This window comes from Filicampus tigris, chromosome 14, assembly GCF_054856515.1.
Source record: "Filicampus tigris isolate MCC_2025a chromosome 14, RoL_Ftig_1.0, whole genome shotgun sequence".
Classification (NCBI taxonomy): Eukaryota; Metazoa; Chordata; class Actinopteri; order Syngnathiformes; family Syngnathidae; genus Filicampus; species Filicampus tigris.
Genome location: NC_141230.1, coordinates 18470465 through 18497473, shown reverse-complemented (window position 1 = coordinate 18497473; position 27009 = coordinate 18470465). Strand labels below are relative to the sequence as shown.

Genomic DNA, 27009 nt, shown 5'->3' with positions numbered 1-27009 from the left:
TCTGTATATTTTCTCCTGCTTCAGTGAACTAAATAAATGAAGACGTTCTGTAAATGAAGTTGAGGGTGATCAATGAGATCATCTGGACGCAAGGGGGCGCCGTAAACTAACATGACATTCATTTTGGAACAAACGTTACATCAAGACCAAATGACATTTATTTCCAAACCATGTAAAAATTAAAACTAAGCAAATTCTATCTACAAGATAAAAATCAAACACATTGAAAAAAAAAAGTATCACTTTGTGCAAAACATATGCATTTCACAAAATCCCCAAATGAAAAAGAAATCAGGCACATGAAGCTTTTACAACTCACAATCAGCATTGAAAAATTGACGATTTTAAAATACTGAAGCAATTTACTCAATACTGACTTACCACAATAAATACACGTTTCAATATATCATTCATAAATACGGGGGTGGGGGGTTGAATTCTTGACTGGATGCAACATCTCGCCCTCACACTGTACTGTATGCTTTGGCAAAATAAATGAGCACTATTGATTCCCTCCATTGCCTGAAAGCAGTGTGCACACACACACACACACACACACACACACATACACAAGGTCCAAACTTAACACAACCACTAAAAATAATTGTAAAAAATCCTACATTAGCAGCTGAGTACTTCATTTCACTTGTGATTTTTAAGAAGTGCTTATTTTGCAATTCCACCGCTTAGTCATTTTCAATGACTCAATTGTTATGATCATCAAATATCAAGCTGTGATTGTCATCCATTTTTAATGTAATGGCAATTATAAGAGGAAACAGAATTAGTGGAATAGCTTTAGTCGATACTCTAACTATTGCACACAACAACCTCCTTTAATGGATCAACATAAATAAACCTCAATCATTTAAACAACCAGACAGAAATGTTTGTACTGCGTTCAAATCAGAAACAAAATCTTGAACCGGAAAAGACATCACATCAATCGAGATAAATATTTAGCGGTTACTTTGTGTTCAGCATGAATTTAAATCTGAGCTTTTTGGAGACAGTTCAAAGTGCTATATAATTAATATCCCTGTATTAATGAAACACTTTAATGCGGCGACTCTTTACTTTTTCACCATTCAAGTATCGATTAAAAAAGAAATAAAACGCGGCATCCGATGAACCACCACCACTTTTGTCCCAAAGATTACAATTTGACCAATGACAACTGAGAACTCAGGCTTTTTCATGCTTTTCTAACCATAGAAAAGCATATCATAGTAAGGAAAAAACAAGCACATTTTTTTTTTGTTTTGTATAAAACAATAGCTTTTTTTTTGTTCCCCTTAAATACTGCTGCAATTCCCAAAAGAGCATGCGTATTATCAAAACTTTAACAATATATACTGTACGTATACTTCCTAAACAATAAATAAACTTGACGGTAATCCTTTTTGCACACATTTTGACACACACGATAGACATATAAAAGTTCCATCTACAGTACAATATTTGCTCAAAACTAGAACTTTACATCTGAAATTACAAGATAACATTGCACAGCGTGACATAATTGAGCCTCGATCCGCGTTGATGTTGTCTTATGTGAGGCCTCGGAAACATTCCTACGATGAAACCCGTGACGTCGGCGATGAAAATGGGCCACGGTGCTGTGATCTGCTTTGAAATTCAAGTTCGGACAATGCAAAAGGCCATGAATGCAATGCGCTCCTTAAAAAAAACAACAAAAAAACAAAGGAAAGATGCCCGTTGTAGAATCTCAGTCAAGTCACCAAGTAATCAAGATTGAATCGAGAACTTTGGTTTGTTAAAAACGGTTCACCTTTAATCCAAATGGCTTTTTGAATCCAACATTTTAGATGTAGAGTCTCCTTATTTATTACCGGCTTCTATGGGGGTGGTAACAATAGGGTGTTGTTGACAAACTTTATGGAGAGGGTTGTCTCAGTTCACCGCTTTAGAGAGCAACAGGGTTAAACGATTAATCTAATTCAAATCAACATCACAATCGTGGCTCAGCGTCAGGAAACAGGTGAGCCGTGATTGGTCGCTACCTGAGCCCTGAGCAACTGTGATGTCATTTTCAGTCGACAGAAGTGACAAAATGGCCGCCCGCTGAGATGGCTAAAAATGGGTGGATTTTGCTGTTTAACTCAAATTCCACAAACAATATTAATCCGAATGTCAAGTTTAGACTAGTGAAAGCGCATAGAACATTTTATTGCAAAGAATTTTGAGGGGTTGACTTCCCTTTAAAGTTTGCAAATCAAAAATAATTTTGAAGCTAGCAACGCTAAACTGAAGGACGTGAATATACTGTCTTTCATATTAATTCATGGTCCATTTGCCTTTATTTTAGTGTAAGCCTAACCTGTAAGACCAAAACATTTATAATTAATTGATTAATTAATTAGTCTAATATTATTTATTTTAATACAGATTTATTGCTTAAAAATGAGATGGGAAGATGACCTTACATAACTTGAAAACAATAACAACAAATGACTAATTTTAGTTTGTTACTTTGTATGTCGTTCTCACTGGACTTTGTCCGTTTAGTACTTTGGTTCCTTCTCACAACTTGTTTTCTTTTTTTTTTGTGACTAAAGACTTTTGAGACTCCTACACTTCGTTTGGGTCCTCCGATTTTGCCACCGCCGCAAAAACCCTCAACCCTGACAGCATGTCTTTTTACATGACATGAGAAAGTAAGCACTGGTTGTTCATTGTTTACAAGTCTGTAAACTGAACCTGAAGAAGCCGCTTCGCCGACGTTCAAAGGCAGCCTGCTTGCTGCAAGGTCAGTGCACTTCTCCCCGGGAGACGCCACACTGAAAATTTAGAAGCCTTTCAGATTAAAGGCGAAACGTCTTCAACAAACAAGAAAAGGTCAGTAGCCTCGATTCAACCTTCGCAAGTCAAGATGCAAACGTGGCACCTTCTACACGGCTGGTAAAGACAGATTCTTGGTACTCGTTGCAAGTAAGTTCAAGTCGGGGTGTCCGTTAACGTTAGACTGCTGAGGCGGCTCGACTGTCGCGCATGAGCCGTGAGCGCCGAACGGAGCGTGGCCATTATTGTTCAGATAGTTGTGAAACTGGTTCTCAGGCGGATCCACAAAGTCCGCTTTCGATGGCAGCTGCTTGTCGTTGTCGTGGGCGTAGTGGCTCAAAGCGGCCACCGGTGCGCTTCCGCCCAAGTTAAAATTCGTAGAGTATTGTTCCACTGGCTGATTGGGGAAGGCGCCCTGGGTTTGGGTGCCGCCGATTGGCTCTTGGAATGCTAAGGCTTCCCCGTAGGGTTCGCCCGATTGACCGCTCGGGCCACTGGGGGCGGGGCCAGAATTCGCCAGCTGATAGTACTCGGCCGAGGTGGGGTTCATTAAATAAGCGTTCCCGTTCACGTGGTTGTCGTCGTCGCCGTAACACAGCACCGAGGCCAAGGGGACCACCTCTGTGTGACACAAATCCTCCGACCTGTCCTCGTCCTCGTCTTCGTCTTCCTCGTCCTCCGACTCGCTGTTGGCTAAACTCTGAGTGCTGGAGTCCGACAGCCCGCTGAAAACGCTGCTGCTGTCCTCCTCGTCTTCGTTGTCCTCTTCCTCGTCGTCCTCGTCCTCCTCCTCATCCTCTTCCTCGTCCTCCAGCGGCTCGTCCATCTCGCCGGCCGTCTGCAGGTGCACGCCGGCGCTTTGGGGAACGGCGTCGGGCAAAGCGTAGTCCAACCTGTGCTGAGACTGAACCAGAGGGTTTGAACTGACTGCCTCATTGCCATGGTAACCGTTTGTGGGGGAGGCTTGCTCCTGCTCGCGACTCTTCTCCAGCTCCAGCTTCATTATGGTGTGCAGGAAATGGGTCCGAACGCGGATGGGGTTAAACTCCACTCTGCCGCTCGAATTGCTGCAGCCTTCTTTTGTGCAGCCACATGGAAATGACATGCGGTCCACCTAGAGGGAACAAAGCATTTCCTGTCATGGGCTACATTGCAAGAATTGAAAAGCAACAATACTCTGATGCCCTGTTTTTAACTTGTGTTTTTTTCTGATTGAATCAGAGATAGCTTTAAGTATCCCCAAACATATTTTTGACGCTGATTTTAAAAAATGGCAATTTTTTTTATTAGTACATGAGGTGAAATGGTGTCAACAGCAATCCTAACGAGGAGCGCCATTGATGTCAGTTGCAGTGAAGTAAAACTCTTGATCAACTTTGGTTTGATCAAGCATCTTGTGATTGATCCAAGTGTTTGTAACATTACATCTACTCCAGAATGTCAGAAGACAGAAAAGACGACAGTGATTATTTAAATTTAGAAGAGGACACGAAGACATAATTTATATAAATACACACACGTATGCAAGCACAAACACACATGCATGGCACACATGGACGCACGCACACTACTAAATACTACTACAACTATTACTAAATCATGTGCAAATAGTTTGAAAAGTTTGTCAAATGTAAAGTTTGTTACACTGGTGATTCACTGTAAATACATTATTTTGCAATCAAAAGCACAATTTAATCGTTGTTGGTGTTTTATAGAGGAAAAATCAAAGTCACTGTTGGGCATGACATTTATCTTTTTACAAAAAGATTGTTTTCTGTATCCAAAATAGGTGATTTGGGTGAAACCAAACCATGTTTTACTGCTGATTATTGAAAAACGTAATGAGGTAGAAACAAAAATTTTTGTGTGTGATGACAGAAGGGAGTATTTCATTTGGTGGTTTCAAGTCATAAAACAATATTCTGTGAGCCTTGAAATATCCGTCAGAATGCTCTAACTTTGCTGGCACTCAAGAGTTTCTCTTTTTTAATTTTTTTTAAATGGTTGGCATTGAAACAGTTAAGTTTGACCAATAAAGGCTTGCCCTATATGGAATTTACTATGTGTTTTAATTTATGGGGTTACAGAAAAAATATCCACCCGTTGCTGAACCCTGTCCCTTAATTCATAAATATTACTAGTGCTGTAAATGGCCGTTGTGCTTCTGCCCGTCTTGGACCCCAGGGGGCAGTATAGGACAAACAGACGGAAAAACTGTATACAGACGTTTGCACAGTATAAACATCAGCTCGTCTCAACTCATTGACGAGCCTCAAGAAAAGACAGTATTATTGTGAGTACTGTTCTAATTAATGTCTAAAAGTGTTGCCGAAAAGTTTGAGTTTAAATATTAGTTGCGTAAAGGGTTATATGTGCTTTTCTCATTGTGTTCCCCTCTGTGTTAGCATTAGCATCAAGATAGCAGCTAAAGGCCGATCTATGTCGTTGTTTTAAATGCACAACGTGCAATTCTCCTAGTTTTAGCTATGGTTTGACACTAAACTTCAACTTGGAGTGTCATTAAACAGCTTAAAGCCTGTTTTTTTGGGGAGAAATTGTTCACATTTGCTAAAGTGCTCATTTGTTACATAAATCAATACTATATGGTAAGTTGTATTGTCTTCGAAACAGCAAAACCGGGTTTGTGCCTCCAATTCTAATAAAGTCATGTGAGCTCAAAGTGTTGCAAAAGTTAATATAATACAATTATTTTAGATTAAAAAAAAAAACAAACATAAATTGAGGATACATTCCTTCAACAAGCTCTTACCTGGCACTTGATCCCCGCATTGCTGCAGGCGCAGGTCTCCGGCTCACAGAAGACTCTGCAGTCGCATCCGCAGTCCTCTCTGGACATCCGGATGGCCCGAAGTTCATGTTTCTCTTCCACGTCAATCTTTTTGACCCCAGAGGTACGGAGCAGTGCCCGTCGCTTTTTGGTGGTGAGTGGTTGCAGGAAGAAGTACTCATCCACCTCTGTGTTGTCCAGGTCGATGTCATCGTCTGAAATGTCCTCGGCAGTGAGAGTGTTGGCCTCGTCGGACTCGACTGTTCCGTTCTTGGTAAGCTAGAAAGCAGGAGGGAATAGTGATTAATTGTATTTTTTTTTTTCTCAACAAATCGGGGACTATTGGTATGTTCCCATCTTGTCTGTAATTTGACAAATTTAAACAAACAGTATACAAATACCCTAATTAAATACTCTCGAGGCATGTTTTAGAACATTTACAGCACTTAATTTTTTAAGGATTGTGTTTAAAGACCTTAAAAAATTAAGTGCCATAAATGGGCACTTTTGAAATAGTACAAACACATTGAAATACACACAATATATCGCGAGAGAGCAAGTGCAATGGATAAGGCAAAAATATTGCATAAACAGTGTAACAAAGTACCAATCCGTGTTTAAAGTAACCAAATCCTGTCTTTACAAACTAAAAAACGTAACTTATATCTCATGTTAATAATGGACAAGTTGTACATTATAAAATGAATCTTCAGCCGTCACTTTTTGTAGGCATAAAAAGCAGGATTACAGTCGGATGACATTCAATAATTTTCAACTAAAACTAGGCTGTGTTGAAATATATCTTGTTCCATTGTTCTTCTTTCAATGTACGCCGTCTCAAATGAAATAAGTTTGCCGCCATCTAGTGATCGACAGTGGAATTACAATATAAACCAGCGTTAGACCAAAATTATTTGTTCCCCCCAAAACATGGCGGGACCGATATGCACTTAATGTTGTTTCCAGTCAGTGTATAGCCAATTTTTTAAAGCAAATCAGTTGAAAAGTGTGACTCTCATTAGTCCAAAGAATCCAATTGAGGAATGAATGAGCTGTAGTTCACCTTGAGTTTGATGGAGTTGAATTTCTCCTCCTTGAGGTGGTCCCTCAGCATGTCCCTGTGGATCCTCTCCTGCTCCATGGCAAACTCGCCAAGGGAGTACTGCCTGACCCAGCTGTGTCTGTTGGACATGCCCAACGTGCTGCCGCCCTGGCTGGGCACGCTGGTGAAGCCCTGCCTCCTACTGAAGTAGTACACGGTCACCTTCTCAAAGTGCACCCTCCTCGTGCACAGCCGCTTCTCTCGTTTCAGGATGGAACCGGCTGTTGAGGAAAAACGCAGGGTTAAAATCATGCCGTTACAAATGTCAAGTGCACGTTTATGTCATGTTATGGCAAGATATGAAAAATTGACTTGTTAATGGCTTGTATACAAATAATTGAGTATCTGAAGCGCCTACCCACCCAACAAGTGTGAAATGAAACAACCAAGTAAATCTTTCATCTGCCTACACTACAGTACAGACCACGACTAATATGAGTACAGCTCAATGACGTGTCTGTATATCCGTATACACTCAAAAATGCTGCGTTAGTTTCCGAACCCACTCCACTAGTTAGCTGTGGATTTCAAGATTGGCTTACTTTTACCTAAACTTGAAGAAAATTTTATGTAACATTGGTCATTATGACCAACCATGCTGGGTCAAACCCTCAACCCAATATGCTGGGTATAAATAACTCAGCATGTTATTTGACCCATTTAGGGTTTCTTTTGACCCAGCAGTTTTAAGAGTGTATGCCTGTGTTATACTGCCCCCAGGTGGCCAAGGCACACACAAAAGAAGGAGCAGCACAAACAGTGTTTACATGTTATCATTGTATTTGATTAGGTCATTACGATGTGTTTTTATAAGGTACAGCATTATACGGTTAAAAAAAAAAAAAACATTACAAGAAGGAGGCACTCAGGTCGCAAGCCTCAGGCTCCATCCTGGTGGGTTGAAGTCATGAAATGTGGGGCATAGATTTGCTGAGAAAATTGTCCCTCAAAGCGTGAAATATGAGAAACGCTTCTTCATATTAGGAGCTTTGCATGACTGTGTTGTGAAAAAAAACCCATCATCCTAGTTCTGTGTTACTTCCAAAAACTATGAGGAGGAGGAAGGCAACACTAGAGTACAAATAATCCCCCGGCTGGCCCTGAGTTGGAGTACCCCTTCAGAATAGTCCCATTCCCCTTATCAGACATTAAAATTCTCCACGCGGGATAGCAATGCTCCACTGTGAGCGAGAGACCCCGCCCACTTTGCATCCCCAGGAAAACAAATGCTAATGAGCTTGTTTTAGCAGATGTTACAGGCACATTCTAAGTGCGCCTGAATGTTTTGCGAGTGAATCTTTGGATCTTCCCTCCATCACATGGCGCTGCAACCACATGACAACCGACAGAAGGTCAGCCTTTGCGAGCCCGCGTCCGCTGGCAGCTGCAGTTGACAGAAGCCGCGCTCAGACCTCAGCGACGCACTCCTCTCCTTATGTTAGCTCTCCCCTCACCAACCACAATATTAGGTACACCTGCATGTGCATCTGATGTAGGGGTGGGCGATAGGGGCAAAAAAAATATATATCTTTTTTAAAAAAAACGATAATTTGACGATATTCTACAAAAAAATGATTTTAAATCTGCACTTGCTTCACAGACCAATTGTGGATAGACAGCGTTTTGACATCTCTTTTAGATTGCTAAATACAGCTTCTGCAAAACATAATGATATTCTGTGACAATATTTAACAATAAAAAACAAAAAATTACGTATAGACTTAGATTGATTTTTGGGAATATTTATGTCATTTAAATGTCTGTGCTGTTATTCCATAATGATGTGACATTTTGAGCTGCAGTAGGTACTGGCGTACCACTGCCAACTACTAGAGCAATCAGAAGGAGAAAAGGGTGTTAACTAGAGCAATCAGAATGGGAAATAAATGTATTTGATATGTGACGTGTGACGAAGTGTCACCCAGCGAGAGGAAAAAAAAAAAAAAAGACGTCGTCATGACAACACCCATTTCTCATACATTGGCCAACGTATTCAGAATAAAGTTGAATAACAAAACTCCAATTTACAGACATTTTCCCACTCATTCATCGCTGTGGTATGTAAACTTGTGACTTTATTCATGTTTGGGTGTATGCTGGCATCACACCAATAAACCGTTGTAGTTTGAGCTACATGTCTGGGGAATACAGGCTAGTTATGAATGATGCGGACCAAAAGCGTGTAAACTGAATGTTAACCGATCATCCAGGATGTCACGTTTGACTTGCTCGCTAAAGTACTGAGTGCGTGTGTGTGCGTGAGTGCGTGCGTGCGTGCGTTTATACTGTATTTGTTGGTTCAACTCGGCGACTGTTTTCTGAGTGTGTGTGCTTAAGCTTTTGTTTAGCGTGCTTGCGCTCGCCAAGTTATCCTCGTAATCCATATGGCTCGTGGTGCAACAGAATTGCTCTTCACGGTGACCGTTTTGGCTAACAATGTTATTCCCACCGACGTCAGTCTTGTCAACTCCAAAGCATTTACAGACTACGGACAAGGTGGACTCGCGCCTCGCTATAAATTCACGCTAGACACTCCTCCGTGAAATGAGGGGGAAACAGCTCCGCTGTAGTGCGGACAGCGTCACGTGACCGGGCCCCGCCCGCTGATTCAGGGGCTTGTCTTTCCATGACAGTCCATCTGGCTCCTTCTCCTTACTCGGCTTCTGTTGCCTGGGGCACTCACTAAGCCGGTTGTCCCTGGGGGCCGTCATCTTGATGTATTCTTGGAGGCCTGTTGTTTCGTCCTGGACAGTGGTCATGACGCTCACTTGTCCATTTGCCCCCCTCTTCCCGCTTTGTGTACAGCCTCAGGATGCTGGACTTGGAAGGACCCCAACGTGCATTGTAAGGAGCTTTCTGTATGTGTGTGTGTGTGTATATGTGACAAATATATATATATATATATATATATATATATAGATTGTATTATGTGAATCCGTCCTTCGAAAGGGGGTTACAGGGTTCATGCACGGCACAGTTTGAGACGTCATCATCTCATTCATCTGGCTGGGCTGGCATGCTGATGCTATTCCTAATAAGGGAAGCTGCCTGCGCATGCCGCCTTTCTATTACACCAGCGGTCTCTCAGCATCACTTAGCCTCTCCTCTGCACGCCTATGACTGTGCATTCATAGCACTCTGCCGCCTACAAAAACCAGCTCTGCCGCACAGCATTGGAATAACACCCTTAGTTCCGTCTTGATTAAAATGACCTCCTTTGTTTCCTCCTCCCTAATGAAATGACAACATTCCTTTTCCCGCTCCCATTACGCGGTTTATTAGCAACTCGGTGCACGGTGACTGACACTCACGGGTGAAAGGGCCAGAGGCGGATGGGTTGACGCTGTCGCTGCTGTCCCCGCTCTCGCTGCAGGATACCTCATCATCAGATTCCCTTAAGGAAGAGCACGGGGAGGAGGAGGCTTCCACCTCCTCGAATTTCCTCTTCAGTATTCCGCTCATGGCCTGACACATCTGCACCTGAAACACAAAGACAGCGGAGGGGCCACGTATTATTTAATATCCAGTTTAGGAGGCTTCTGTAATCCTCAATGCACTCAATTAGCACCACATACGTATCCACAAACACACACCCCTCCCCGCAACAACCCACCCCCCGCTCCCCCCGCACACCTCCAGCTCTCCTGCCGCTCTGCCTGGCGCTCCCCCGGCAATTGATCACCTTGGCACAAAGGAGCAGGGATGGCCAGCGAAAGCCGCTAATTACATTCTCGATCTGATGTAGAGGAAGTTCATTTGGCTTCATTTATTGTGTGGCTCAAGAAGAGAAAAAAAAAAGGAGGCTTGACCAACATTTATGCCAATGGAAATGCTCATTTTAATATGTGCTATGAATATTTAGTATGTTGTTTATACTAAATAGTAATAGTATGCAGAATAGGTCCAGAATGAATGGAGTTATCAAATAAATTAATTAGCCAACTGAGTAGTATACAGTGGACATGAAAAGTCTGCACACCCCTATTCAAATGCCAGTTTTTTGTGATTATAAAAAATGAGACCAATTGATATCATTATAAATAAATAAATCACAGGAAAAGATTAAACACAGGATGAACAAAAAAAAAAATTGAAGTAATCCGTCACACCTAATATTTGATCTCTGTCAAACAATTATTGCAAGTGGTCCAAAATTCAAATAATTAAGTTGGATTTATTACTTGAAGCAAATAATGATTTCAAGGAATTGAAAACATAAAATAACAAATAAAAATAAATACATATAAATGTAACACCTTTCAAGTGTGAAAGTAAAAATAAACTTCTTCAATGTGATTGATTGCCCAAGTGTGCACACCATTAACTGGGATTTGGCTGTGTTCAGAATGAACCAATAACATTCAAAGATGTTAAACGTGAGTCACCACACACGTGCCTCTATCTTAAGTGCCTCCGATTGACCCCAAATCCAATTCAGATGTTCTGGGAGGCTTTCTCCGACATCTTTTTTTCTTCATCGAAGGCACCAGAAGGTGTTAACACAACTTTTTACTTTTACTTGAGTCATATTATCCAAAAGTAACCGTCTTTCTTGAGTGAAATCTTTGGCTACTCTATCCACCTCCGGTTACTTTGCAATTTAATCACTCAACGCAGCGTCCCCTGAGGAAGTTAATGAAGAAGAAGACAACAAAGTAGACATGCAGCATTTTGAGTGCATTGTTTCTAGTTCCATTGCTGTACCGCATCAGTACCAAAACGATACGATACACATCAGTTGTTTTGGCATCACTCAACCTCTGACAATATGATTGGATAAGTTATGCACCATGCTCACGGCAATTGAACTGTGCCGCTTGGTGAAAACGTCAATAAACACCAAGGCAAACGTTGCGGATCCTTTCGGTCGAGCCGAATTTGTTTATGGTCCTCGCTCGAACAAATCAGAGTTCCTGATAACGTCGGGCGTTAACAGCACTGCCGCTTTTGTGCATGCAATGACTGGCAGCTCCGCGGCTTCCCGCCTCGGAAACAGCAAGAAGGGCCGGCATCTTCAGCGAGCCTCATCCTGTCTATCTGTCAGAGCAGCTTGTGGGGGAGTTTCATTCACAGACGGGCCGCCGCGTTTCATCTGGGGCTCTGCTATCGAGTCATTACAGATGCAAATGCTTCCTGGGAGACATGCTGCCTGAGAGAAGAGATGCGAAGAAGAGGTGCAGCCCAGATAGGCGAACCACCGCTGCCAGAAAGAGAGGCTCATTGTTCCCCGGGGGTTATGGATTTTTTTTTTTTTTTTTTTTTTCCTTCTTCTTTCTTTTCTGTAACTGCGGGGGTGCCACAACCAACTCCAGCCTTGTCCTTGTGGATTAGCCATCACTACCTAAAACAGAGGTGCGCAATCCAGCATTTGAAAGTAAAGGCGAGGGTCACGTCACTTCCATTTTCTGAATTCAAATGCACGGAATGGAAAGTGCACATCCAAATCACTTGAATTCTCAAATGTTTGATCCTTCGCACATACGTCGCAATCAAACATTCATGCTTAACTTCTTGTTGTGGAAATTTCCAGCAGAAATAGCGTGGGCAGCTTGCAAAAGGTTCCGAATTAGACAGCATTGTTAGCAACATATGTGTACGCTTTAGCTCTCTGCTGTGGCTGCATTAGGCTTTGATATTAAAAAGTGGTTTCCATGGAGATTCCAGTGTATCCTCACAACTAGTGCTTTCCCATGTGACAGTGTCCAGTCACATGCATACATACCAGCAATAGACATAGTGTATATACGCCCATGTCTACATATGTGTGTGTAAAGAAATGCACATGTATTAAATTAGATTGTTGTTGCACAAGTGTACACACCCTCTTATAACTGGGGATGTGGCTGTGTTTAGAATTAACCAATTACATTCAAACTCATGTTATATGCGAGTCGACACACACCCGCTACCATTTCAAGTTCTAGTAGGCTTTTCCTGACATTTTTGTTGTCACATCTTACAGCTGAAGCTATATACAGTAATATATTACAAAATATACGTACAGTATGCATGTATATATCTAGACAAAAATGACTAGAACACTGCAACATTGACAGTTTCTCTCTTTTTTTGTGTGTGTAGATAGACACAAATTAGCATGCGTTAATCCACAAATTACTGAGAATACTTTCAAATAGAAGAAATGTAATGTAATTTTGAGCATTTATTTGAAGAAAATAGAGGGGGGGAAATTGTCAAAACACCCAAAAAGAGCCAGTGTTTTTTTTTTTTCTTAGCATCTGATTTTTTTTTTTTCCAGAGCTGTGTTAGCATGTATATTTAATCTATGCACGCAAACAGTTTACATACATATTAATAACAATACACGACACACAGTAGCTCAACTCAACGTCTGAATTATAAGATATGAATCTGAATCATATGAATGAGGCACTGATTGCAAACCGTTGTTACTCCTTACTCTCACTATATGACCGGAATTGAAATCATATTGAAAAGAAAAAAAAGCCTCAAAGCCTGAACAGCGTCTCCTATCCTCAAATCAACCATCACTCGTTGATATTACACACACATTTCTGTTCTCCTCGTGATTCATAAAGACAAGCGCACAGCAATGAGATGACAACAGGCAAACACGCATGCAGCATCACGGCAACTCCCTCCGGCGCCGGCCGGCCGGCCCTCGGGGGAACCACTGACCTGCATCCACTGGCGGACTCTGACTCCTTTCACCTCTTCTCACAGCAGGACCGCTACACAACCATTAATGCGGCAATTCACACATGATGGATGAAGAGCTTCCCATTTTGTCTCAGTCCACTGACTTGCAGCGGCCCCAGAGGTCCATCAGCATGAGGTTTTAAAAAAAAAAAGAGAGAGAGAGAGACAAAGAGAGGGGGACGCAGCCTGAAAAATGAGACTGTCGATACTGTATGCTTTATTACAAGAAGCGATAAGACAATCTTTCACACTTTAGCTCCCTCTTTGTCATAGTGTTGCTCTCCCTGCCACACAAAGGCTCATTAGCGGCAGCCGGCTGGTAGGCAAGGAGGCTGAATGGAGCTGAGGCATAGTCAGCCTGAGAAGTCACATGGGTGGATTGTCTGAGAGCGAGCAGTAGAGAGAGAGAGAGAGCGTGCCTCCTCTCCTGCTGTCTGCAGATATTTTTACCAACATGGTAGATGGGAAAGGGAGGGCGTGTGGGTAGGGGCTCGCAGTGGTGGAGGGGGGTGGGGGCAGCAGGAGGCAGAGGTATGGGGGGGCGTCGGGGGACTGTCAGAGAAACTGATGAGGAGGTGTACTCGGGCTGGATTGCAAAGGGGAAGGAAGAGGGTTAAAAAAATACTGATAGAAATATTATTATGGATCCTCTGCATTCGAACGGCACGCGCAAGAACTCCAAAACGTCATGACGCAAGAAAAAAAAATCTCACAGGATCTCCGTTAAGTAAGCATTTCAAAAATAAGCGTGTATGCTTTTTAGGGCCTTTTTATTACGTCATTAATTTTAAGTAATTGATACCTACCCAAAATAGTTTGGGATTGCCTATACAAGCCACAAGATGGTTGATTAAAAAAAAAAAAATGTCTGCAACTGAGTGGTAGATATCTGTAGTGAAAAACGGGACAGTCTAAAACAATGTAAAAAAAACCCCAAAAAAGCTCTGACAGCAATTCATACCTAAAACCAGTGGTCCCCAATCTTTTTTCAGCCACGGACCAGTTCATCCAAGCAGCCTACATGCTTAGCCTTAGCTTAGCTTATTTTAGCGTAGCCTACATAACAGTCGTGTCGTCCCTAAAACTTCAAGCCCGGAGCGGTTTGCCTCTAGCCGGTTTACAGTCATGAAAAACAATTATCTTGCTCTGAAATTCATAATAATATCCCCTGCAAAATGCTTGATTATGCCATACGTAAAGCATTTTAACACATCAGATTTCATTTTGATCTAAAACAGCACATGTTGTAAAGCCCCGAAGGTTCATACAGGTGGTTAATGCTGTGTCTGCTAATGTCAATAACGGCATCGTGATTAAAAACCAATATTGGCTCTCATTATCTCTGTTTTTGCTCCATCTTACTCCCAAGGGAACCGTCTGGCACGTTAATGGCTAAATTCTGCACACTGCTCACCAGGCAGCCACTAACCGTGTCGTTTTGATGTGGGGCAGGTAGTGAGCTTTTAGTGCTTTTTGTCAGAAAACAGCTGGCCGCTGAGGCCAGAGAGCACGCTGGTGGGAGCGTCGAGAGTAGACAAACAGTAAAGTCACAGCTGGACTGATCAACAAAGAATATTGTTCGAAAGTGAAGCAAAGCTGCTGGTTCTTCAGTGTTACCGGATATCCTATATACGACTGATGTGCTGACGTTTGCTGTGTGAAGGCTAAGAGAAGGGCATCTGAGTGTTTGTACACATTTTTCTTGCTATCATTTCATTTCTTTTTTTTTTTTTTGCTTAACACATCTCAGAGACAGCATTTGCGTGCAATTTCGAAGTGCATTTGAAAATGTAATTATGCATTGAAGAGACGAGTTAAACCAAATGAAGAGGAGACTGTAAAAAGGAGAGCCACTTTTCAGCTGTTTATTGAACGGAGGGAAATGCCTTTCATCCGCGCCAGCCTCACAAAAAAACCCTGTAATTTTTGTAATGTGTTTTTTCTTTATAAAAACACATTAATGACACCATTAAATGGAACGTAAAGAATTAACAGTGTCTGCTCCCATTCAATGGACATTGTGCTGCTCCTTCTGGTCTGCACGCCTTGGCGACCCAGAGCTTGTCTTTACCTGTAATATTAGTCGTTCTTTGCAGAGGATAAAAAATATATGCCTGTGAGTATTGTTGTATTATCGGTCTGTATGTGTTACTCCACACTTTGTGTTCAAATATCCCGAATCTTAAAGTGCTATATGTTAGCCTGTCTATGGAATTTTGCGTTGTTTGTTAGCATTTCGCTAACCGGACTTCACTAAGGCAAAGCCATGTGGTTGTTAATACCGAATGGGTAATTCTCCTTGTATTCGGTTTAGTTTGACAGTTGCTTGGAAGTCGGTTTATTATCATCATTAAAAATTTTATTTTCATGATGTGGTGGGCCCAGTTTTCCAAATGCCACAAACACACTCCCCAGGCAAGTAGAAGCTTTTTCAACTATGCCTCCATATGTGTTCTTGTAGGTGAAACGGACAGTTTGATGTCTCACTACTTTTTATTCCCCATGTTGTGTCCTTTATAGTAGCAGAAATTGTATTTTATTCACCTAATTTGTTTTGGGTTGTTTTTTTTGTTTTGGTTTTTTTTTTTCATAAATGGTCCTCCCTGCCCACCCCGTTGAAACGTCCCCTTTTAAATATGCAGTTTGAAAACGAGGCCAGAGGAAGCGCACCGCTGAGCGCTCCAAGATTACACGGCTGCATCACAAAGAGCAAAGAGCAAGTCAGGCTAATGAGAGAAGTGCAGCAGGCAAAATAAGACGGCGCTCACTGTTGTTCAGCTGTTGATGTAAATCAACACTGACTCTTCCATACAACAGTTATCACTGGCTTTGCTCGCATTAAAACGCTTCTTCCTTTTGTCTGTTTCCCCCTAATGGGAATTCAATATAGGAAATAGTATTGGAAATTCCCAGCGAACGCATGCTTAAACAATACAATACACGTAATATAACAATCGTTACGCTACTTGTCTTTATTGAAAACTCGTGTCGGGCAACAGGGACTCGTTCCTTCTGAATCTATGGAATTCTATAGTTTGATATGTCTTACTGCTAGCGTCCTTTAAAATATTTTTGATGCATCCAGAGTGTCAATAATTAAGGTTTTGCAACTGCAATGAAACGTATATCAAATCCTAATCAACTATTCTCCGGTTGTCTGGTCAATTTCACTTCAATTTGTCCCTGGAAGGCACCTTGTGCACGGTCTGTCTGTCTGAGTATCGCATTTATATTCTGTCCTATTACATAAGATGCAAACACTGGAGGGATGCCATGCATTTGCTTCACCATGCGCTGACCTACATTTGCTTTTCCTTAAAAAAACGACGACGACGGCAATCATACGCAAACGAGCTTTAAGAATAAATGTGCTTGTATAGTCATAATAATATTGAGGTCATATGCAAAACAGTTGGCCACCTCCCACTGTGCTGGATAAAAGGTGCATTGCAAAACATCATTGGAATGCTGTCCAAACAAAGCAAATGAAGATCACTTGAATTCAACTCCAGATCAGCTTTTTAAATGAAAAATGGTGTTAATGATAAATAAAGTGATTCTTTGAGAGATTAGTTTAATATGTTACATGATCAAATTATCATTCCCCATTGAAATGAATGGAAACACCACCAATTCGTTCCAGGCCCTCCCAAAAAAAAAAAAAAACATCAAGAATTCTTTTGTAACAAGAATGTTTTTGTAACTTGTCTTTCTACTGCTGCACTTGTCTTACTATTGAGGACAAAGAGTGACATCAAGGATATCGAATACATGCTTAAACAGCATTCCACAGAGTTCACATTAAAGCACTTCATTCTGCTGGATGGTTACTTTATGACAGTTGGTCAAAACACATTTAAGCACTGTATGTCCTAAGTTTTCAGTTACTCGCCGTCAGCAAATGGATGATCTAAACATGCTCCCAAGGGAGTTTTATGCCTCCAAGGTTTGTGTGGAGCATCTCGATGAGAGAATATCTTTAAAGGAAAAAATATTTTCATGATTCATCTGAGCAACCCATCTCAGCATTGTGGCTCCTTGTCAGGCAGCATTTCATTTTGCGGTGGGCAAAGTGTAGTGTACATCAAAAGAGCTTAGCCTCAACACGCTGTTATTGCTGAGCCCGGGAACAGGTGAACTGACACCCACAATTAAAACACTAAAGGCCAACTGTAGGGCCTCGTCAACCTTTCAAGAGAGACTTAAAATGTGCTCTTGGTCCAAATCAGGGATGGTCAACTGTGGGTCACATACACTCTGAGTGGCCCCTTGGTCAATTTTTAAAAAAAGAACAATTTGGTTGGTTTTAATTAGTTTTCATAGCGGGTTTGTTAGTTTTTATTTGTTTTACTTCTTGGGGGAAAATGCTTTGTTTAGCTAACTCTAGTTTTTATTAGTTGTAATATTAGTTTTTTTGTTTTTTACTTTTTGTGTACCGGTATTTCTGTTCACAGATTATTGAAAAAAAAAAAGTGTTTACATTATTATTTTAATTTTATTTTGGCGGGGGAGCCAACCCCTGATTTTTTTCATACTGGAGGCCCCCACCCCCCACCTCACTCCCAATGCATTTCAATGGCCGTCAATTATACGCAAATGTTTTGTATTCCCAGGCCGGCACATATTTTGTCCATGTTTAAAATGGCTTTTTTGTCACACATCTGGTTTAGCCCCAGTGGCGCTAATGAAAAAATGTGACCCCCACCCCCATCATTTAAGTTGCCCATCCCTAGTTCAAATCATATTAGTCTACTGGTTACAACATTAGGTAAAATTGCACCATCTTACGAGAACTGATTGAATTTACGGGACTGAGATAAGACAACTCAATAAGATGTAGTCCTGCTGTACACCACTGCCAAACCACAACAATAAATAGTTAAATTAATACGTCGCTAATCAAAATTAGCATTACGATCTTTTGCAACCTTGGTTAATGAAATTAATGATATGACCAAATTATTTACAATGAAGGCCGAATGTGCAAGAAGGCTATTTGTAGTTATTTTTTTCTCCCTTATTTACGCAGACATTATCTATTGTACATGGATTATTCTATGGTACCTGATTCTTGCACTGTACCGTGCTACTGTTACAATGCTAGCCAAAATATGATGTAATATAAAGCCAGTTTTGTGAGTTACTGTGCAATTCACAGCCCTAACATCCAAGTATGTCATTCTACCACATCATAAACATGTTTTTACACAGCGACACGCTACAGCAGCTTTTTTTTTTTTTTTTTTTTTTTTTTTTTAGCTTTTAACACTTTTTCATTCCCATACACATACGAGAAACCGAGGTTGCATCCCAATGGAACTGGCTGATAGAATTGCGGCGCCTTGAAGACAAAACCCTGAAACCACAAAAGAGCCAGCCCGGGGTTCCGTTCGACCTCATCCATCACCTGTGTTGCGTTCGGCCGTAAAAAGGGAGCCTTGGAAGAGGCGATAGAGAGAGAGCGCGGCGTACAAACTGATCGAGAGATATAGAGAGAGAAGGTAGGTCTCAGCTGGACTCCGCTGAGGCCGAGATGATTACGCCGCAACAGATGATGTCAATGTAGGACGCTCCCCTCACACCAAAAACACACACACTGCTCATACGTTCGTCAATGCTGTTTTGTCGAGGCTTGTCCTTAAAATAAATGGCATGGGTGTTAGTGAGAGGTGAGTTAGTCTTCATCTGCATAAATTAGCATCACATCTAGGAATGGTGCATCTTATTTACGCCATCTGAATTAGTTTAAAGTGGTGCCTTCAGATAAGAGCGACCTCAAGTTTTTAAAGATACGATACAAAGAAAATTATGTTGTGAATTTAAAACAACCACCTTAGAAAGGTCAGCTTAGCTTAATGCTAACAAACTATACAAAACACCATAGACGTGCTAATGAATAGCATTGTGTCATGGTGTTATGACTGCAACATATATTTGAGCACACGGCGGAATAACACACGCAGGCAGATATAACAATAGTCGCAGGCATATAATCTTTATCCTCAATGAAAAATGCAGTTAACTGAGGAGATGTGATTGTCTTCTCCGTCACTGGGTGGCCAAAATTTGCGCGCACCAAAAGGAGCCGTGTAATCTTTTACATATGTGGGGGTGGCGCAGCGTGGAAGCGCGCTAATATACGCCCGTGAACGTGCTCTACACCCGAAAGTGTTTGTGCATGTACGTGAATGTTTAGCCAGTCGAATGAGCATTAAATTAAACTGGTAGGTAATCAGTCAAAGCCCATCCAGGCAGTGTATCAACACTTCGCTGTTGGCCTCGGACGCCATCCTAACACGATGGGAGTTTGGAACTTGGACGTTAAACTGGAGAGATGAACCCTCAGAGGTTAGCTTAGCGCTAGCTAGCTGGTACGACAAAAGACAGATGGATTTAAAACTTTACCAAAAGCGAAAAATCACGTTTTGCCATTGGCCAGTGTACGGCGAGGGATTCTGGAGGTTAAATTAAGTTCTTTTAAACTAAAAAGGAAAACCTTTCCATCGTGTGGCGCGGCTGCGTTAGCACATCGGACACATACAGTCTTGCTACACGGCGATATGTTTTTCAAAAAGGAAATTTGGACCACATATGGTGTAGACCCCAAAATGATCATCATCATAAATTAGCATCATACCGTTACTGTATACTTTACCAGTTGCCGTTTTCAATTTCTCATGCCATGTACGAAGCACTCGTGCCTGAGAAAATGTGTGTAGCGGGCAGTTTCATCCCTGCAGTGTGATCACGATCCGATGGTGTAACTGAGCAAATAATTAAGCAAAGTTGTCACACGTCGTCGTTTTCAATCTCAGTCGAGCTCTGCAAACGCAAACGACACACATCCATTCTGCAATTACACACAAAGGAATCCAGTTATGGAGCTGCGGCGACATCTACGGATTTATGCAAATGAGACTTCACATGCTCGCTGTACATTTGTTCACTTGCACTGGCCTGAGGCTGCAGACAGATCTGCTCGGCACATGAAAGGGAGGGGTGGGGGTAGTGGTGCGCGGGTGCGAGTGTGCTGCTCAGCACTCACGGGCAGAGGAGCCGCAGCCTCCTTCCTGCAGCTACGCTACACAGTGCTGGGAACCATTGATCTGTTCATCCTCCACTTAGAACAATAAAGGAGAGGAAGCGTGGCTGTGTGTTATGTACACAACTAAAGAGCAAAAATGACCACCAGTGTGGCTTTGGATTACAGCCATGCGTTGGGAAGAACAGAATTTCGCCTGATGTACAAACAAGGAGCGATCACAAGGCAGCTAGCGCGGAAAACCAGTCCCGCAGTCGGACTCGGGTTTTTGATTTGCTCTAATTCTAGTCACAACCACATGCAGCCCTAATCAGGAACCCTCAGCCATCACGTCAATCACAATGCTCGACTACATTATTCATGGTTCTATTTCTTATTTATGACTGTATTTTCCCATGTTATCGCAAAGTTCACAAAAAGCAGGCTGGCTGGCAGAAACAGAGCTGCCAAAGCATTTCATGGAGACGGGGATGCTTTCATCTCGCGCGCAGGCTGGGGAGGCTGTGGGATTGGGGGTGTTCACATTGCGCAGACAAGCCTTATCATTTATATATAACCTCTATCATGGTCTGAATGTGAATTTTTGGTTTAATGGATGTAAAAACACTCATTGGAAAATACCGTATTTTGGGCTCATTTTCCCATAGACACTGATTTAATTCACTTATGTTTTTTTTTTTTTATTTGTAATTTGTCACATTGATTAGTAAATGTTTAAATGCATGTTTACCACTCACAATTCAGATGCACTACAGTGCTTTGAAATCACAATATGCGCAACTATTTTGCCATAGGCCGCTTTCGTTTGGGTGTGATTCCATTGTTGCCCACCAGGTGACGGCACTCCTACTGTTTTACACTGTAAATTTAAAAGAAGAAGACAAAGCAGGAAGTAAGGGCCATGTTTTATTTGATTCCACTGTTCATTTTAATGTACTTCGCAATGGAAACAATATTTGATTTATATTTTAGTTTAGTTTATATTTTTGTTATTGTTTTATTCAGTTATCACATGACGTTACTAAACTCAATAAATTATTTTGGACAGACTGCAAAACATTCTTGTGACCCTTTTAGCATTTTTATTTGAGTACACCTGCTATGTGATACAATTGCACTAAAAAATGATCCCCCCCCGCCCCCCATTTGAAATTACATCCAAATGTACACATTCAAAAAATAATGTTGATCTTAGCTATTTAAAAAAAAATCTTGTTTTGCTTTAAAGTGACACTGTAAGCGGGTCTTGTGGCTCAGTAGTCTGACCTAAGACATCCCTTCATCTATCAATCCATTTTCGCTAACACTTGCCTTGTTCAGGGTCACGGGGAGCTGGAGCCAATACCAGCTGTCTGCTCAAAAGGCAAACTACACCCTGGACTGATCGCCAGTCAATCACAGTGCACGTATAGAGAAACGGACAACAATTGCCACTCGCACTCACTGAGTGGCAACTCAACCCACGCCGACTGCACAGAAGTCAGACGAGTGACCCACTTCACCATCAGGTACCTAAAATGGGCAGATTGGGCGCTGTCCAAAATAATAATTAAAAAAAATGTCTAACAAAAAAAGTGTTCGTTTATGACACCTTCCCGGCTAAGTTTAATGGATAACTTTCACTAAGCTTCAGCCATCTGTTTATGCAGTTAACATTTTACTGCCGAAGGATGCCGTTTTACATACGGTAAGTAGATCTTATTCATGTGTCAAAGTCCTGGTGGACAAATTATGGAAAATTGCCTCTGTAAAGTGCTTGTATACAAATACTTGCGTCTCTGGAGTGCTTGCCTGGTGTGCACCCATGACAAGTAAAATTAACCAAGTGAATCTTTTATAAGTCTCTCTGAAAATGGGTCTGTGAGACACTTTGCAGCCACATCCACCTTAGGTGCAACTTGGCTGCTATCATGTCAAAGGCAAAAGTTTTAAGTGTTTTTTTGTTTTTTTTATGCCATTTTGTCTAAAAACCCTTCTTCGGATGGGCATTGGAAATTAGCATTAGCTAAAAATGCTGTGATATTGTTGTGCATTACAGAGTTGTAATTTCAATTACCTATTTTGTAGCATCTGTCCCTATTCTAATGGGTAACATGAAATGAAATGCACAAAATCCCCTTGCAGAATTTCTGTTTAGGAGTTATTAGTGGGTTTTTCGGCCTAATTTCAGGAGCCCCCATTGACAAGAGTCGTTTTTGAGTAGGTGTGCAATCATACTGCAGTCCTCACCAATCCACAAGTACCGAAACACACACACACACACACACCCCCACACATCCACACACTCACACACTCACACACACCACCTCACCTTTCAGCACTTGATGCCACAGAAACAGTTGGGATTTTGTTCAGTTTTGTCCCGGCAAAGAACAAAAGAGGGTTGATGAAAAATAGAAAGTTGAGCTGGATGATGATTAGGGCTAGAAAAAAAAAAGCGTTTTCACCAAGAATTTTAAAAGTTAGAAACTTTTCATGGGAGTTAAATTGAATTTATGAGAATTCATTAAGAATTCCTCGTACGATACAGTAATACTAAGTTTATTACCATTTTTTTCTTAGAAGACAAAGAAGCAATTCAACCTGGTCAGGGGTGACCACAGCGAGTCACTCACATGTTATGTTTGGCACAATTTTCGCACCGAATGCCCATCCTGATGCAACCTAGCCATTTTTTCCAGGTTTGGGACTGGCAGTGGCTGGGAATAAGCTTATGCCATAAAGCACGGATGGGCAACTTGAATGCTGGAGGGGGCCACAATTTTTTCATCAGTGCTACTGGGGGGCCATGTAGGACCACTCGCTTCCTAATCAGATATGACAAAATTGATGTTTTGAATGTGGACAAAATGTGTTCTTATGTGCAAAATGCCTGATCTTAATATATTTCATTTTTGATACGTTTTCCAATTATTTTTTTCCCCAGTGCAAAGGGCTCTCTTGCTGAACTGAACAAACATTAAGTGCAAGCACTGTTGTACATTTCTGTTTTCACAAAAATCCACCCACTCACATTTTAATATTATTGAGGTACTATGATTGTCAGGCATATTATTTCAAATCCACCAAAAATATTAGGCCTACTCATGGTGTATAGTATATGACCCATTGTAAGCACACCTAAAGTATGTCTGCCATCTAGTGGTGAATGTTGACATTACAACTTGAAACTACATTTAACCCTTGCATAATTGAAGTTCACCCGCCAATTTTCATATTCATGGATTATAATCAGTATTTTTTCATATTTTGGATTTTCCCCGTTTTTTTTGTAAGAAGAAAAAAAAATCATCTCTTTATTTTTTTAATCAATGAAGGGGCTACTCAGTGTTTGGTTACAGGGTCGCTAGTTGCAGGATCTTTCCTCGTAACCCAATTGACCAGGATTTGAACCCCATGTCCCTGTCCAAAGTCAGTGGGGTTACCCATTGAGCCATCCAGCCACCACCAATGTATTCTTCGATTGACACATCAAATTTACTTCAACTTCAGCACACACCAAAACTGTCCAAAATGGCCACCAGCTTCAGCTCTCCAACTTGCTCAAATAACATCTTCAACCAAATCTGCCGAGTCCAATTAATTAACCCAACCTTGAGTAAAAGTAACCCAATCTGCTCTCCACAGCTACTCAGCGAGTGGGCTAGGAAAACAACCCAGCATTTTTTTTTTTACTTCTCTAAAAGAGATATCTTTAATATAATAATCATCTCAATAGGCAAACATCTTAAACAGCTGCTTGCCTTTTAACGCCTCACCCCCCCCCCCCCAAAAAAAAATCACTCAGCAACGTTTTCATGTCACTGATGTTTGATTCAAGAACAAGCCCGGCATATCAAGCTCACAATAAATATTCTAAAGAGTAGTCTTTTAATGAGAGTGATATCAGAGGCGTCTCTGTGGCATAATCCAGCGAGACTGGTGCAGATGTCTGTGTTGACTTTACACTGCATCAACATCACATCATGTGTTACCCACAGGGTCTTTTGAGGCAGCGTAGCAACAGTTGAGTGTGTGTGCATGCACATGTAATCACTAATTCAGCCTCATAACAATGCAATCTTACCTTTAGAAAAGGATATTACACTGCAGCTGCCTGCTTCTGTCCTGTGGAGCATAAAGGGGGGGGGGGGGGTCATTAGCTTCTGCAGCGGGTTGCATAACAGAAAGAAGGCGACCTGATGTAAGACACCGAAATAAAGAGGAAACCACGCTAGAAAACTTTGGCACTAATAAGAGAGATAAGAGAGATGGATAGTGGTGAGGTGAGGTGGGGTGGGTGAGGTGGGCGTGGGGGTGTTAGACTTCCTGTGCTGCAGTGGACTCTGCAGGGATCCAGACTCATTTCAGGAAGCTGGTCTTGCATCAGTCTTATGTCAAGCAGTAGCCAGGGTGGCACACATGTGCACTCCCCCTCCATAATTATGGGGCGGGGGGTTCGGGGGGGGGGGGCAGCGGGGAGCGGGAGGGGGTAGCGATGTAACACTGGCACTTCTATTGTGCAGAGGAAGCAAAATGATGCACAGTTCAGGCAAGACAAAGAAAAATGTGGCTGCAATTTTGGGGACAGACTCTTAGCAGAGTTTGGACAAATGTCATGTAATCTAACAAGCTGCGCAGCAAAAAAAAAAACAAAAAAAAAACAGTCTCATAATTTAAGACCTTCGCACTAAATGTCACATGCAAAGACCAAGCAGTCAATGTGCAACTAACTTAAAGGCTAATTGTGTTTAGTCCGGGCTCCGCTCACCATTCATGTCGCTGTGCAGCCAGTCAATTAAATCAACGCCCCTCCCTCAGTTCCATGCGGTGTCCTCCATGCATGCTGAGCCTCCGCTGCGGTGGGATCATTCAAGCCGGGGCGGGGGTCGGTTGACGAACCGCTCCGGTAGACGCGCGCTCCGGTGCCTTTTCAGCGGCTGCAGCAGCAGCAGCCTTCCTTCCGGCTGCCGGGGAACAATGGTGCGGCGTCAGACTGACAGGCTCCCGGGCCAACGTGACTTCCGCCGTCCAATCAGAGCTCAAACACCAGGAATCAGCCGCAGAGCTCTTTTGCACGCGTTTGGTGTGCACCGGCGCAAACCTTTGCACGTGAGAAATATAGAACAAATACTGCGTTACTGTTTCTCCGGAAAGTATTTTTTTCCGGTATCTATACGTTAATTTTGAGTATGTCTTTTTCTCGAGACTTTTCTTTTACTCCCAACATATGAAAACAGCATGATACTTATTTATGTCAAAATAGTCTTAATTCGCCTGTATGTAAAAAGACCTGACTGAGATGTTAAAACACGGACATTGTTACGGCGGCGTTACGGACGGACGTGAAGCGGGGAGCATGGACACGATGACGCAACAGATTCGGTGAAGCAAGATATTACCCACCCTTGGCCCTATTTCAGAGAATTGTTATATGTTGTGGCTTGTGTTAGCTTAGAAACCACTGGGTCTGGCGTTCAAAGATCATAATCAGAAAAAAACACTTTGCACCCAAATAGACAAATTATTATCATTGGCAAAAATTTGCAATTTTGTTGTTTTATTTTGTTTTGTGCATGGAGGAGCGATTGTCAGTTCAATAGTGACTGAAACTTCTGTCCGCGAGGGATTTATTTACTCTAATATGTTTATTATGCTGTTGTAGAACTGCACTTAATATTTTGGTATTTGGTTGTGTAATTTTGCATGACGCAATGCAGTTCTACACCACAATAACAAACGTAGTTTTTTAATATAATAATAAAACATTTAAAAAAATGATTATTGCTTGTCTTTGACAGTGTCAGACGAAGCTAGCATCTTTGTAGAAGCAGGTTTATTTTATTGGTACAAAATGTTTACTTCTTTTTTGGCAGTTGGGTTTTTTCCTGCAGCACACTGCCACCCTTTGGTCAAATTAATGAATGACAACTACACTGAACAGGCATTCATTATTCATCCATGTGTTTATTTCTGGAAGGGGAAAAAAAGTCATCAACGTGGGCGTCCGCTGGTGTTTATGTCCACACGTGGGGTACATGATATACATTATGAATCAATTTACATGAAGGCAATAGACCACTGATGTTGCTGAAAATATATTGAAAGGCCTGTAGTTCACTCGTTGAGCAGTAGGTGGTGCTAGCGTTACACTGGGAACTAACCAGCCATAACTATTAGACGTTATTGTCATATTCTATTTCAAATAGTTATGTAGCTACATGAGATTTTAAAAATCAGTTAATGTTAATATATCTATATCTATCTATCTGGATATCTATCTATCTATCTATCTATAGATATAGATATATATATAGATATATAGATAACAGCTCTCAGCATAGTGCAGTGCAGATCTGCACTTCAACTAGTCACCAAAGATCAACACAACATCAAGTGAATACGGCGACGAATAGTAATTTAACTTGGAAAAACTCACCGAGCCTTAGGAGGACAAGCGTTACATAAAAAAGATCCTATAAAAAAAAAGTTTGGTGGTATACTCCAGTAATTATCTTTTGTTGAAATTTGGAATATCCAGCCATTGCGTGAGTATTCTCTGAGGCTTAGACACGAACTTTTATTTTGACATCCTATTAGCGCTAATGAGAATGT

General features: G+C 41.6%; 1 protein-coding gene and 1 long non-coding RNA gene across 3 annotated transcripts; one reads left to right on the top strand and one right to left on the bottom strand.

Moving 5' to 3' along the window:
• Positions 1-140: 140 nt before the first annotated feature.
• Positions 141-25381, bottom strand: csrnp3 (cysteine-serine-rich nuclear protein 3). Of its 2 annotated transcripts, XM_086050803.1 has the most exons (7): positions 25166-25381; positions 24482-24522; positions 13353-13472; positions 10004-10172; positions 6654-6913; positions 5573-5869; positions 141-3916 (listed from the first exon to the last, which is right to left on the bottom strand). In XM_086050803.1, exons 3-7 carry the CDS (start codon positions 13356-13358, stop codon positions 2912-2914), a joined length of 1737 nt encoding a protein of 578 aa, XP_085906929.1. In that variant the 5' UTR covers positions 13359-13472; positions 24482-24522; positions 25166-25381; the 3' UTR covers positions 141-2911. The 2 variants fall into 2 exon arrangements, with proteins under 2 accessions (XP_085906929.1, XP_085906930.1); XM_086050804.1 differs by lacking the exon at positions 13353-13472.
• On the top strand, positions 5002-9465 carry LOC147136669 (uncharacterized). Its single transcript, XR_015089465.1, has 4 exons — positions 5002-5095; positions 5601-5714; positions 5792-5864; positions 6690-9465. It is a non-coding gene; the product is annotated as an uncharacterized LOC147136669 (long non-coding RNA).
• Positions 25382-27009: the final 1628 nt, after the last annotated feature.

What these genes read in the sequence shown, in the direction of transcription:
- csrnp3 (XM_086050803.1), bottom strand. An exon ending in CGCCTCTGGCCCTTTCACCC is followed by an intron (nt 6,914 to 10,003) that starts GTGAGTGTCAGT and finishes TTTCCTCAACAG; the next exon opens with CCGGTTCCATCCTGAAACGA. An exon ending in TCAACTCCATCAAACTCAAG is followed by an intron (nt 5,870 to 6,653) that starts GTGAACTACAGC and finishes CCTGCTTTCTAG; the next exon opens with CTTACCAAGAACGGAACAGT.